This window comes from Trichechus manatus, unplaced genomic scaffold (genome assembly GCF_000243295.1).
Source record: "Trichechus manatus latirostris isolate Lorelei unplaced genomic scaffold, TriManLat1.0 scaffold00055, whole genome shotgun sequence".
In the NCBI taxonomy this organism is placed as follows: domain Eukaryota; kingdom Metazoa; phylum Chordata; class Mammalia; order Sirenia; family Trichechidae; genus Trichechus; species Trichechus manatus.
In genome coordinates, this window is record NW_004443991.1 from 2,450,404 (window position 1) to 2,463,806 (window position 13,403).

Sequence of the window (13,403 nt, forward strand, 5' to 3'; positions counted from 1 at the left end):
TTGTGAAAATGTCAATTCTACCCAAAGCAATCTACAGATATAACGTAATCCATATCCAAATAACTAACAACAGCATTCTTTAATGAGATGGAAAAACTAATCACCAACTTTATATGAAAGGAAAGAGGTCCTGGATAAGCAAAGCATTACTGAAGAGAAAGAAAAAATAGGAGGCCTCACACTACCTGATCTCAGATTCTACTATCTAGCCACAGTAGTCAAAAAAGGCTGGTACTGGTACAATGATAGACACAAACACCAACGGAACAAAATCGAGAACTCAGATGTAAATCCATCCACTTATGGTCAGCTGATCTCTGGCAAAGGACCACAGTCCATTATATGGGGAAAAGACAGTTTTTAACAAATGGTGCTGACAAAACTAGATGTCGTTCTGTAAAAAATGAAACAGGACCCATAGCTCACACCATACAAAAAAAACTAACTCAAAATGGATCCAAGACCTAAAAATAAAATCTAAAACAATAAAGATTATGGAAGAAAAAATAGGGGCAATGCTAGGGGCCCTAATACACGGCATAAATACAATACAAAACAAAACTTACAATGCACAAACACCAGAAGATAAACTAGATAGCAGGGAGCTCCTAAAAATTAAACATCTATGGCTCATCAAAAGGTTTCACCAAAAGAGTAAAAAGATAACCTACAGACTGAAAAAAAAATTTTGGCTACAATATTTCCAACAAGGGTCTAATCTCTAAAATCTACAGGATACCTCAACACCTCAACAAATAGACAAATAATCCAATTAAAAAATGGGCAAAGGATATGAACAGATACTTCACCAAAGAAGACAATCAGGCAGCTAACAGACACATGAGGAAATGCTCACGATTATTAGACATTAGAGAAATGCAAATCAAAACTACAATGATATATCATCTTAACCAGACATTAATGATGGCAGTAATTAAAAAAAAAAAAAAAAAACCGTGGGAGAGATTTCAGGGAGATTGAAACTCTTACGCACTGCTGGTGGGAATGTAAAATGGTACAACCACTATGGAAGATGATACGGTGCCTCCTTAAAAAGCTAGAAATGGAAATACCATATGATCCAGCAATCCACTCGTAGGAATATATCCTAGAGAAATAAAAGCTGTCACATGAATAGACATATCATACCCATGTTCACTGCAGCATTATACACAATAGCAAAAAGATGGAAACAACCTAACTGCTCATCAACAGATGAATGGATAAACAAATTATGGTACATACACACAATGAAATATTACACAACAATAAAGAACAACAATGAATCCGTGAAACACCGCACAACATGGATGAATCTGGAGGGCATCATGCTGAGTGAAATAAGTCAATCAAAAAAAGGAAAAATATTGCATGAGACTACTATTATAAAAACCCAAGAAAAGGTTTACACACAGAAAAAAACAATCTTTAATGTTTACGAGGGAGGAGACAGTGGGGAGGGCAAATCACTAACTAAACAGTAGACAAGCTAACTTTAATGAATGGAAAGACAATACACAATATATAGGGGAAGTCAGCACAACTTGACCAAAGCAAAGTCACAGAAGCTTCCCAGATACATCCAAACAATCTGAGGGGCAAGTTACTGGGGCTGAGGGCTGGGAACCATGGTCTCAGGGGACATCTAGGTCAACTGGCATAACATAGCTCATAAAGAAAATGTTCTACATCTTACTTTAGTGAGTAGTGTCTGGGGTCTTAAAAGCTTGCGAGTGGCCATCTAAGATACGTTTATTGGTCTTAACACTGAGCAAAGAGAATGAAGAAAACCAAAGACACAAGGAAAATATTAGTCCAGAGACTAATGGACCACATAAACCACAGCCTCCACCAGACAGAGATCACAAGAGGGTCCCAGACAAGAGTGGGAGAAAATTCAAATCCACAAAACCAAATGGACAACACCTGCCCAAAATCAAAGATGAGATGGTAGAAAGGGACAGGAAAACTGGATGAATGGACATGGAGAATCCAGGGTGGAAAGGGAAAGGGGGAGAGTGCTAACACATTGCAGGGACTGCAACCAAAGTCGCAAAACAATGTGTGTATAAATTTTTGAATGAAAAACTAATTTGCACTATAAACTTTCACCTAAAACACAATAAAATTTAAAAAAGAAGAAAAGGTTTTAAAAAGGGAGATAGCATTTAGCAGTGGGATAAAGTCACATACTTCTGGCTCAGTCACTTGGAAGGACCTCTTTTTATGCAGGGAATAAAACAAACTACTACAATCTTACAGATTTATATAACAAGTAATATAAGAAAGAGACATTTTTGCCCTGTCCCTGTTCACCTGAATAACACATAACCACATAGACATGGGGTAGAGATTAGAAGTAAAATAGGATCCAAAATGAGCTAAAAGAGGGAGTGGATTAAGCACTTTGTAGAAGATAAACTACACAAAATAAAAAAATATACTTACCAAATATGCTCATCTCAGAATGTAATAAACATTACAATGACTAAAAACGATCATTTTCAACTAGTGCATAGTCTGTTAACTTATCTTCCATTTGAAGATCTTAATGATAGACACCTGGTTTTCTTATGTTGTTATTTGGTACATTTCCCAGTTATGCTAACATTATTTGACTGGGAACATATTAGACATAGGGTGGGGCAGGAAGAACAGGGAAGAATATGAAGACCACAATATGATCTCTTATTCTCAGTTCCTAACTACACAGAAAATCCGCAATTAAATGACTAAGAGTTTGCTCAGTATTCAATAGTGAGCATTACTTGTTATTTTTTGTTGTGAGTATCTAGTATCTAGTATGTTCCAAGCCCTGTGCAAAGCACTGGGGATAGGGTAGAAAATAAGATAAATAAAGTCCCTGAGCTACCAGGGCCACGTTTATAATATTACGTCGGTTTAATTAAACAACAAAGCCCTGGTGGTGCAGTGGTTAAGAGACTGGTTGCTAACCAAAAGGTCGGCAGTTCGAATCCACCAACCACTCCTTGGAAACCCTATGGGGCAGTTCTACTCTGTCCTATAGAGTTGCTATGAGTCAAAATCGATTCAACAGTAATGGGTTTAATTAAACAACAGTACACTGGTAAGAGTTCAAACAGGAAAACAAAAAGAACGCTATGTATTTATAATGAATTTAATGCAGGGAATGGGACACAGAGGAGATAGAGAAAAGGGGCAAAGCCAAAATAGGGGACAGTGAGGCAACCAGAGATTCGCAATAGCAGAAAACCACTGTATCCCTAGCCCAGAGGGCAAAGGGAAGAAGCAATATCTGCAGGTAGAAGCTGGGGCCCTAGCAGGCCTTTATGGTGAGAGATGGACTCTTAGAGGAAGTGGAGCCACTGCCAGAGTCACTGCCCAAGGCAAAGAGGGTAAGGAAGAAATAACTTTCCTTTCCTGTCCAATCTCCAGGGGCAGCCCATGGGAATTTGGAAATGCAGCCTGCAAGAGTCAGCCTCCTTGTGATAGGGAGCAAAACAGTGGAAGTAGAACAGCAGCTCTGAGAGCAAACAGGCCCAGGACTGCACAAGTGGTAACACTGCTTACTCTAGAAAACACTATGTAGCATCAAAATAGTATATTTTCTTCTTAAAACTTAAGTACTTTAGAAGATTGACTTACGAGAGATTTGGATTATCTTCTGTTAAATTATTTTCCTTTCTTGTCAAGCACTTATAGAAAAAGCTACTAAAAATGTGACTTCGTTCAACAAGTTCATCTGATGCCTTCTCCAATATAAGATACCTGTGAAGTAGAAACCCCACAAAAGGCAATTATTCTCAGAAGATTCTACCTAGTCATACCCCAATTACTTTGTGTTCTGAAAATCTTATTTTTATATGCAATTAGATTCAAAGCAATGTTGCAATTTTTGCAGGTTGCTCTAATTGCAGCTTTCAGTTTATTCTTTAATTATTTCATCTTCCAACATCATTAAAACAGAAATTGTACACTTATTAATTCATTCTGAAATATTTATCAGATTCCTAACGTGCTAAGCACCATGTTCAAACTAGAGACACAATAAGAGAGGGAAAAGAAAAAAAAAAAGGGCACCTATCCCCATAAAACTTACAGTCCAGAGGGGTGAGGTTAGAATGAAACATTAATCAAATAATGATACAATCAAACGTAATACTGCCAACTAGGACACTCTAAATAAATCCAGAGAATTTTTAATCTCTAAATCCTTACGCCATTCCTATACTAAAACAACGTAAGCTTATAATTCAATCATTTAGTGATTAAACACTTCATAATTAAAGAACTCAACTGTTCTTAATAATCTATGCAGGTTCAAAACTGACCTTGTAATTAATAAAAAAATGTTTTTCATAAAAAAAAAATGTAGGTTGAAATGTTTTACATGTAGTTATGGAGAAGGTTGATTATCTGGAAAGGGGAAACAAGGGACTCTTCCGGGGTTCTCAAAATGTACTGTAGCTTGATCTGAATGGTTATCTCATGGGTGTATACACATGTAAACATATACATATGTAACTGCTGTACGGTTAAGATTTATGCACTTTACTACTTGCAAGTTATTCATCAACTTAAAAAATAAATAGAAAGTCATTTTTTAAATTGAGTTATAATCCCCTCCTAAGAGAAGTCAATAAGGCAAAGGTACAGGCAGTTCAGTGAAAAGAAAGTATAGGAAAATACAATTAAAACTGAATTAGAAATAAAATTTTATTAGCTAAGTTTAATAAAGCACACCAAAATTAACACCTAAGATGATTCAATTCACCCCACAAAATACAAATTTGGCACTATTATAGGGATACAAAAATAATTAAGATAGGGAATAGGAAAGGAAAGTCAATTTCTTAGGACACACTGAGCTTCTGCTAACGATGACGCAAAAATCTGGAAATGGATAATGATGCTAGCTGAACAATATGATGGACACTACTACTAAACTGTACACGTAAAAAACGCTGAAACGGCAAATTTTTTTAAATTTTATTTTGATGTTGTTGAGAATATACACATCAAAACATAAACCAATTCAACCATTTCTACATGTACAATTCAGTGACATTGATTACATTCTTTGAGTTGTGCAACCATTCTCACCCACCTTTGCAAATGTTGTTATATACATATTTACCATAATAAAAAAATTAAAAAATAATTAATATATAAAGATGCTCTGATAGTTAATGTGATGTGTTAACTTGGCTAGGCCGAGATTCTCAGTATTATGTTATTATCCTCCATTTTGTGATCTGATATAATTATCCTATATTTTGTGATATAATGCAATAATTTCCATGATGTGATATGATGTGATCAGCCAATCAGTCGTAAAGGGAGTTTCCCCAGGGGTGTGACCTGCACCCAATATATATATGGACATTCCAGTAAAGCTCGTTTGCTTGCTCTGGATCTTGTTTCCTGCTCATCATCATCTGACCTCCAGTTCTTGGGACCTGAGCCAGCAGCTTGTCATCTGACCTGCTACCTTGGGGATTCGCCATCTTCTGCAGCCCTGTGAGCCAGCAGCCTGCCATCTGATCTGCCAGTTCTGAGTTCATCAGCCCCTGCAACCACGTGAGTCAGGAGACGCCATCAGCCAATACCTGACCCACGGACTTTGGGACCTGCCAGCCTCCGCAAGTGAGTGAGCCATTTTCTTGAAATCAATCTCTTTCTCCCCCTCCCTTCCTCTCTCTATATACATGTATATATACATACACATATGTATGTGTGTATGGAGCCCTGGTGGCACCGTGGGTTAAGAGCTCAGCTGCTAACCAAAAGGTCGGCAGTTCGAATCCACCAGGTGCTCCTATGGGGCAGTTCTACTTTGTACTATAGGGTTACTATGAGTTGGAATCGACTGGACGGCAACGGGTTTGGTTTTTTTGGTTTACATATATATATATATATATGCGCTTCACTAGTTTTGCTTCTTTAGAGAACCCAGCCTAAGAGAGATGCTTAACCTTTAGAAGGAGAATGATCATAATACCCTCAAATAACTTTAAAATAAGATAGAATAGTGTAAGTACCATAAAAGAGATGCAAAGTATTATTGGAGTTAATAATACCTGTCTAGAAGACAAGGGAACTTTCATGAAGGTATCATTTGAGAGAAACAAGGCATTAAAGCAGTAGAGTGAATAAGGATGGAATTTGTTTTGTAAACTGTTTAGTAAAATTCAATTTTGCAGGATTATGTGATATGTATAGGGTTATTAGTAGAAGATGGATGAAAAGACAGATTAGTGTCATATTATCAAGAACCTCAAATGCCAAACTGTGTTTGAATTCATTTTTACAGGCAATAAAAAATTACTAAAAGTTTCTAATGGGAACTGCATTCATAGAGTAGTTTAAGTAGAATGGTGGTAATAATGTATTAGGAAAAGTGAGACAGACACAAGGGGACTACTTAAGAACATAAAACAATTTAAGAGAGATAAGGAGTAAAGGAAAGATAATGATGGCAGCAGAAAGAGATTAAAGGAATTTGAGAAACACAATCTACTAAACTTGATGTCTTAGTTATCTAGTGATGCTATAACAGAAATACCACAAGTGAGTGGGCTTTAACAAACAGAAATTTATTTTCTCACAGTTTGGGAGGCTAGAAGTACAAATTCAGGGTGCCAGCTCTCGGGGAAGGCTTTCTCTGTCAGCTGTGGAGGACGGTCCTTGTCTCTTCTGAGTTTCTGCTCCTGGGCGATCTTCACATGGCGTGGCATGAATCTTCCACCATCTCTGTTTCGCTAGCTTGTTTAATCTCTTTTATATCTCAAAAGAGACTGACTCAAGATATACCCTACACTAATCCTGCCTCATTAACATAACAAAGACAACCCATTCCAAACAAGATTATAACCAGAGGCAGAGAGATTAGGATTTACAACACATATTTTTGGGGGACACAATTCAATCCGTAACATTCCACCTCTTGGTCCCCAAAAATTCATGTCCTTGCTGTATGCAAAACACCTTCACCCCATCACATCATCCCAAAAGTCTTAAATCAACTCCAAGTCCAAGATCTCATTTTGTGAGTCATCTAAAATAAATATGAGTGAGTCTTCAGGCATATTCCATCCTGGGGAAAAACTACTCCTCGTCTGTGAACCTGTCGAATCTAGAATACAAGTTATCTGTTTCCAAAGTACAATGGTGGTAAAAGCACAAAGTAGACATTTTCATTACAAATAAGGGAAACCAGAGGGAAAGAAGGGATAACAGGTACCAAACAAGTCCAAAATCCAGCAGAACAAATTACATCAGCTCTCAAGGCTTGAAAATAATCCTCTCTTCTCTGAGAGGCCCTGCTCTCCAGACTCTGGGTGTTAGCCACGCCCTCTGAATTCTGGGTGGAGGCCCCTTGGCGTTCAGCTGAGCTTCCAGGCCCTCTGGGACGGCAATTCAGCTCCCTTGGCTTTAGGCGGCTGCATTCTCCCAGTCCATCTGAGTGGCGACCCCACCCCCTGGGCCCTGGCAGATCCTGTTCTATTGCCCCTTGGGCATGGACGCCCCACCCCCTCAGCTTTCAATGGTAGCCCCATCACCCAGCACACCTCAACAGCAGCCCCACACTCTGGAATCTAGTTGGCGAAGATCTGATTCTTTGCAACCTAGGAGGCTGTGGCCCCACCCTTTGAGATCCAGAAGACCGTGGCCCCACCCTTGGAAACAGAGAAGGCCCTGCTTCCCGTGCTCCATCCAACAGTTCTGCTGATCTCCGAGCTGCTCCAGGGGTGGTTCTTTTCTTGGAGGACAAGAGACGTAGCTCCTTTAGCCTGTTTCCTGCTTGTAGAATTCCAAGAGGCAGACAGCATTTTTTCCTTTCGTTCTTTCTCTGTCCCCTCCAGTCAAAGCTGATGGGTTTTCTGTTGTGGGAGTTGGTTAGATTCATCAATCACAGACTTAAAAAAAGACTGTGTAGCCACATCCTTGGTGAACATTCTGGGATCCATGTCTTTTCATTTTGCACAGTTCATTTTTAAGTCCATCTTTTTCCTCTCACGTGTTACTATAAGTGGCAAGGAGAAACCACGTGGCCCCATTAACATCTTGCTTAGAAATCTCCTCAGCCAGATATCCAACTTCATCACTTACAAGGTCTACCTCCTACCAAACATATTAACATAATTCAAACAAGTTCTTTGCCACTGCATAAATAGCATCGCCCTTCCTCCACTGTTCAATAACATGTTCATCACCTTCTTTTAAAGCCTTACCAGAAGCACATTTAATGTCTACATTTCTAGCAACATTCTGTTGCTGGTGCCGTATGCATTCTCTAAGATGATACAGACTTTCTCTATAGCTCTCCTCACTGCCTTCTGAGCCTTCACCAGAATTGCCTTGGACATCCATAATTCTACCAACAGTCTCTTCAAGGCAATCTAGGCTATTTACTATTAGGCACCTTAAAACTCTTCCAGTCTCTGCTTATCACCCAATTCCAAAACTGCTTCCACATTTTAGGTATCTGTTAGAGCAGCACCCTATGCTTCCAGTACCAAATGCTGTCTTAGCTATCTAGTGTTACTATAACAGAAATACAAGTGGGTGGCTTTAACAAACAGAAATTTATTTTCAAACAGTTTAGGAGGCTAGAAGTCCAAATTCAGGGTGCCAGCTCTAGGGGAAGGCCTTCTCTGTCGGCTCTAGAGGAAGGTCCTTGTCTCTTCTGAGCTTCTGATCCTGGGCGATCTTCATGTGGCTTCGCATCAATCATCCTCCATCTATGCTTTGCTCTATTGTTTAATCTTTTTTATAGCTCAAAAGAGACTAACTCAAGATACACCCTATACTAACCCTGCCTCATTAACATAACAATGACAACCCATTCCCAAATGGGATAATAATCACAGGCATAGAGGTTAGGATTTACAAGACACATTTTTAGGGGACACAATTCAATCCATAACACTTAACAACTAACTAAAACACGTAGTGAGGGACAGGAGAGTGAACAGTCAATGACAATGGAGATTTCTGCTTCCAGCTAAGATGCAGTAACTGGGACTGGATTTACCCTACTGCTTGAAACAAGCAAAATATCTGACAAAATATATTCAAGACACTGGATACCAGGCAATAAAGAACAGCGATCCCTGAGAGAAATGAAACAAACAAGGTGAGCCCTACTGTTACCCCAGCCTGGAGAGTTTCTAGGCTGCAGCACAGACAGAGGTAACCCAAATGGAGCCCAGCAGACCACCTGAGTTGAGGAGATGGAACCGAGAGTCTGGGGAGACCAAAGCAGCCAGAGTTGGCAGATCATAACACTGGAGCAGAAAGAGCTGTATAAAGACAGAACTCCAGACATCTGCAGACTGCCTTTTAGCACAGTATTTATCACTGCATGCATGTGAGGAAAGTATCCGAGGCTGGGAAAAGAACCATCCAAAAAGATTAGAGAAAAGGTAAGCAGTGTTCACTCAGGCCAGGAATGGTGCTCTTCCTACCAGCCAGAATAGAAAACTTCTAAATTCATGAAGCACTGGGAAGGGTCTTTCTTCAGAAGTGGGAATTAATTTGTTGTTTTCACCTAACAAATTTTAAAAGCAAGATCCAAAAGCATCAGCTTTTTCCAAACAACTCAACTGTGTCCCAGAACGAAGCTCAAGAATATTTATAGAAATACAAAAATAGTCAGCATCCAATAAGGTAGAATTCACAACATGTGGCCTCTAATAAAAAACATCACAAATGGGCAAAGGACTTAAATAGACATTTCACCAAAGAGGGCACTCGAATGGCCACCAAACACATGAAAAGATCCTCAACATCGTTAGTCATCAGAGAGACGTAAATCAAATCTAAAATGAGATACCATTTCACTCCCACTAAGTTGCCTAATAAAAAAGGAAAAGATAGGGGGACCTCATACCACCAAGAAAGCAGTTCTGGGAGCAGGGCGTGTCCTTTGGACCTGAGGTTCCTGCGCTGAGACGCTCCCAGACCAAGGGACGACTGATGCATCACAAGGACCTTCCTCCAGAGCTGAAAGAGAAAAAGCCTTCTCCTGGAGCCAATGCCCTAACTTTGGACTTATAGCCTACTGAGCTGTGAGAGAATAAATTTCCCATTGTTAAAGCCATCCACTCGTGGTATTTCTGTTAGAGCAGCACTAGGTGACTAAGACAGAATTTGGTACCAGGAGTGGTGTGCTGCTCTAACAGATACCTAAAATGTGGAAGCAGTTTTGAAACTGTGACTCAACAGAGGAGCAACAGTGGCAGAGGACCAGCAACAGCAGAGAACCTGCAGCAGCAGAGAAGCGGCAGCTAAGCAGCAGTGGCAGAGAACCAACAGCAGCAGAATCAGGACACCAGCTTGAGATGGCGCTGGAGCCAACCACGGAGCGAGAGAACTGAGTGCCTGTGCGCAGGAGGCTTCCTGGTGGAGTGGGGTGCCTCTGGTCACTTAGCAGTGGAGCTACAGAGCTTTGGAACACTTGCCCCAGCAGGGCAGATGTAAGCACTGAGGCCTGAGGGCTGAGAGGCCATAGGAAACAGAAGCAGAAGCTGAAGAGACAAGGGACACAAGAAGTCAAGCCACCTCAGTCTCAAAAGGTATGGCCATGACCTCTGGGGTTTCAAAGAGTGGAGCCATGGCCTCTGGTGCTTCTAAGGGTGGAGTCGCCACTCAGATGGACTGGGAGAATGGTGCACCTAAAGCCAAGGAAGCAGAGCTGCTGTTCCGGTGGGACTGGAAGGCGGAGCTAAAGCCCAGGACCAAGCGGTCTCCACTCAGAATCCGGAGACTGTGGCCAATACCTAGAGTCTGGAGGGTAGGGCTATTGTGTAAATTGTCTCAGAGAACAGAAGATGATTTTCAAAGCCTTGAGGGCTAATGTGATGTGTTCTGCTGACTTGCTTGGTGCCTGTTATCCCTTCTTTTCCTCTAGTTTCTCCCATTTGTAATGGAAATGTCTAGCTTGTGCCTGTTCTGCCACTGTACCTCTGGAAGCAAGTAACTTGTATTCTAGATTTCACAGATGAAGAGGAATTTTTGGATTTTGGACTTGGAGTTAAGACTTTTGCTATGATATGATGGGATGAATATGTTTTGCATGTTGCAAGGATGTGATTTTGGAGGGGCCAAAGGGTGGAATGTCGTGGTTTGAATTATGTCCCCCAAAAATGTGTGTATCAATTTGGCTGGGCCATGATTCCCAGAATTGTGTGGTTGGCCTCCATTTTGTGATTGTAATTTTATGTTAAAGAGGATTAGGGTGGGATTGTAACATCACCCTTACCCAGGTCACATCCCTGATCCAATGTAAAGGGAGTTTCCCTAGGATGTGGCCTGCACCATCTTTTACCTTACAAAAGATAAAAGGAAAGGGAAGCAAGCAGAGAATTGGGGACCTCATACCACCAAGAAAGCAGTTCTGGGAGCAGAGTGCGTCCTTTGGACCTGAGGTTCCTGTGCTGAGATGCTCTCAGACCAAGGGACGACTGATGCATCACAAGGACCTTCCTCCAGAGCCGAAAGAGAGAGAAAGCCTTCCCTGGAGCTGATGCCCTGAATTTGGACTTGCAGGCTATTGAACTGTGAGAGAATAAATTTCTCTTTGTTAAAGCCAAAAAAAAGGAAAAGATATAATAAATGTTGGCGAGGATGCAGGGAAATTCGAACCTTTATCCATTGCTGATGGGAGTGCAAAATGGTAGGAGCCACTATGAAAAACAGTGTGGTGGTTCCTCAAAAAACTAAAAATAGAACTACCATATGACTCAGTTAATTCCGCTCCTAGGTATATACCCAAAAGACTTGAAACCAGAGACTCAAGCAGATACTTGTACACCAATGTTCACTGCAGCACTATTCACAATAGCCAGACAGTGAAAACAACAAAAATACCCATCAACAGATGAATGGATAAAAAAATAATGTGGTACATACATACAGTGGAATACTACTCAGCCAGTAAAAGAAATGAAGTCTTGATATATGCTACGAATATGAGTGGAGCTTGAAGACATTACGCTGAGTGAAATAAGTCAATCACAAAAGGACAAATATTATACGACATCACAAATACAAAAAGACAAGAAAAGGCAAATGTACAGAGACCAAAGTTTATTAGTGGTTACCAGGGGCAGGAGGGAGTGAGAAAAAGGGGGTTAATAGCGATGGAAAAATCACATTGATAAAGGGTAGGGGTGCATAGCCAATCACTGTAACTGCTGTAAGTTACACCTGTAAAAAGTTGAACTGGCAAAAGTTGTGTGACAGATACATTTACAACAATGACAAAATAAATAAATAAAAGTAGCTGCTGAAGCTGCTTATGTATAACCAAACACCTCATGGGATTTGATTTGCTAGTTTGGAGGTTTAGGGTCATGGTTTCATGGGACATCCCAGTTAATAGGCCTAATAACGTGTTTACTGCTTCTGTTCTACCTCCTAGTTCACTGCACACTGCCTAGGTCTTAAACGCTTGCAAGCAGCCATCCAAGGCACAACAATTGGTCTCTGTTTGCCTGGAGCAACAGAGGAAGAAGGAGAGTCATGAATAAAAGGAGGATATGGAATGTGTGGCTAACTGCCTCCATGAACAACTGCGTCCTTCGCCAAAATACCAGAACTGGATGGTACCCAACTACCATTACTGAACATTTTGAGCAAAGATTCTATAGAGGAATCCTGATCAAAGAAGGGGAAATGCAGAACAGAATTTCAAATTCTCACAGACTCCAGACTTTCTGGAGTCATGGAGGCTGGATGAACCCCTATACTGCCCTGAGATAATCTTTAATCCTTAAACGAAAAATATCCCCTGAAGTCTTTTTAAAACAAAACAGCAGTTCAGCTTAAATAATAAAAAATGTCTACGTTGTGTATCATGCTCTTCTAAGAAGTTTCTATATGGGATGAAATTGACAACAGCAACTCAAAAGATAGATAGCAACCTTAGAGGGCAATGAGTTCATGTTAATGGAGAGGAACAACTCAGAAAAAGAAGGTGAGAATGGTTGCACAACTTTAAGAATGTATCAGTGCCACTGGATAGTACATGTAGAAACCTGCTGAATTGGTATATGTTTTGCTGTGAATATACTCAAAATAAATTTAAAAAATTTTAAAAATCACTAGACATGCAAAGAAGCAAAAAGGACTCATAATAAAGAGAAAAATCAGGCAACTGAAATCGAAATCAACCGAGAACTGAAACATATGTTATAATAAACAGAAAATGACATTAAAATAGTTACTGTAATTGTATTCCATATATTCAAAAAGTTAGAGACGTGGAGGATTAAAAAAGACACAAATCAAACATCTAGAGATTAAATCTACAACATCTAAGATAAAGAGTAAATGGTAAGGTGAGATTTTAAGCTAAGTGACTGGAATAAAAGCAGTATTAGTAAATCAACAGGGCTTAGGTAAAATTATGCTAA

At 40.0% G+C, this 13,403-nt stretch overlaps 1 protein-coding gene across 5 annotated transcripts in view; it reads right to left on the reverse strand.

Moving 5' to 3' along the window:
- The window catches only part of SENP7 (SUMO specific peptidase 7), a 203,958-nt gene that overhangs the window by 12,194 nt on the left and 178,361 nt on the right, over positions 1-13,403 (reverse strand). For all 5 annotated transcript variants that reach the window (XM_012556033.2, XM_023732870.1, XM_023732868.1 and 2 more), the window contains one exon: positions 3,628-3,750. In XM_012556033.2, coding sequence (XP_012411487.2) covers positions 3,628-3,750 — 123 coding nt within the window. The remainder of the gene's footprint in view (positions 1-3,627; positions 3,751-13,403) is intronic.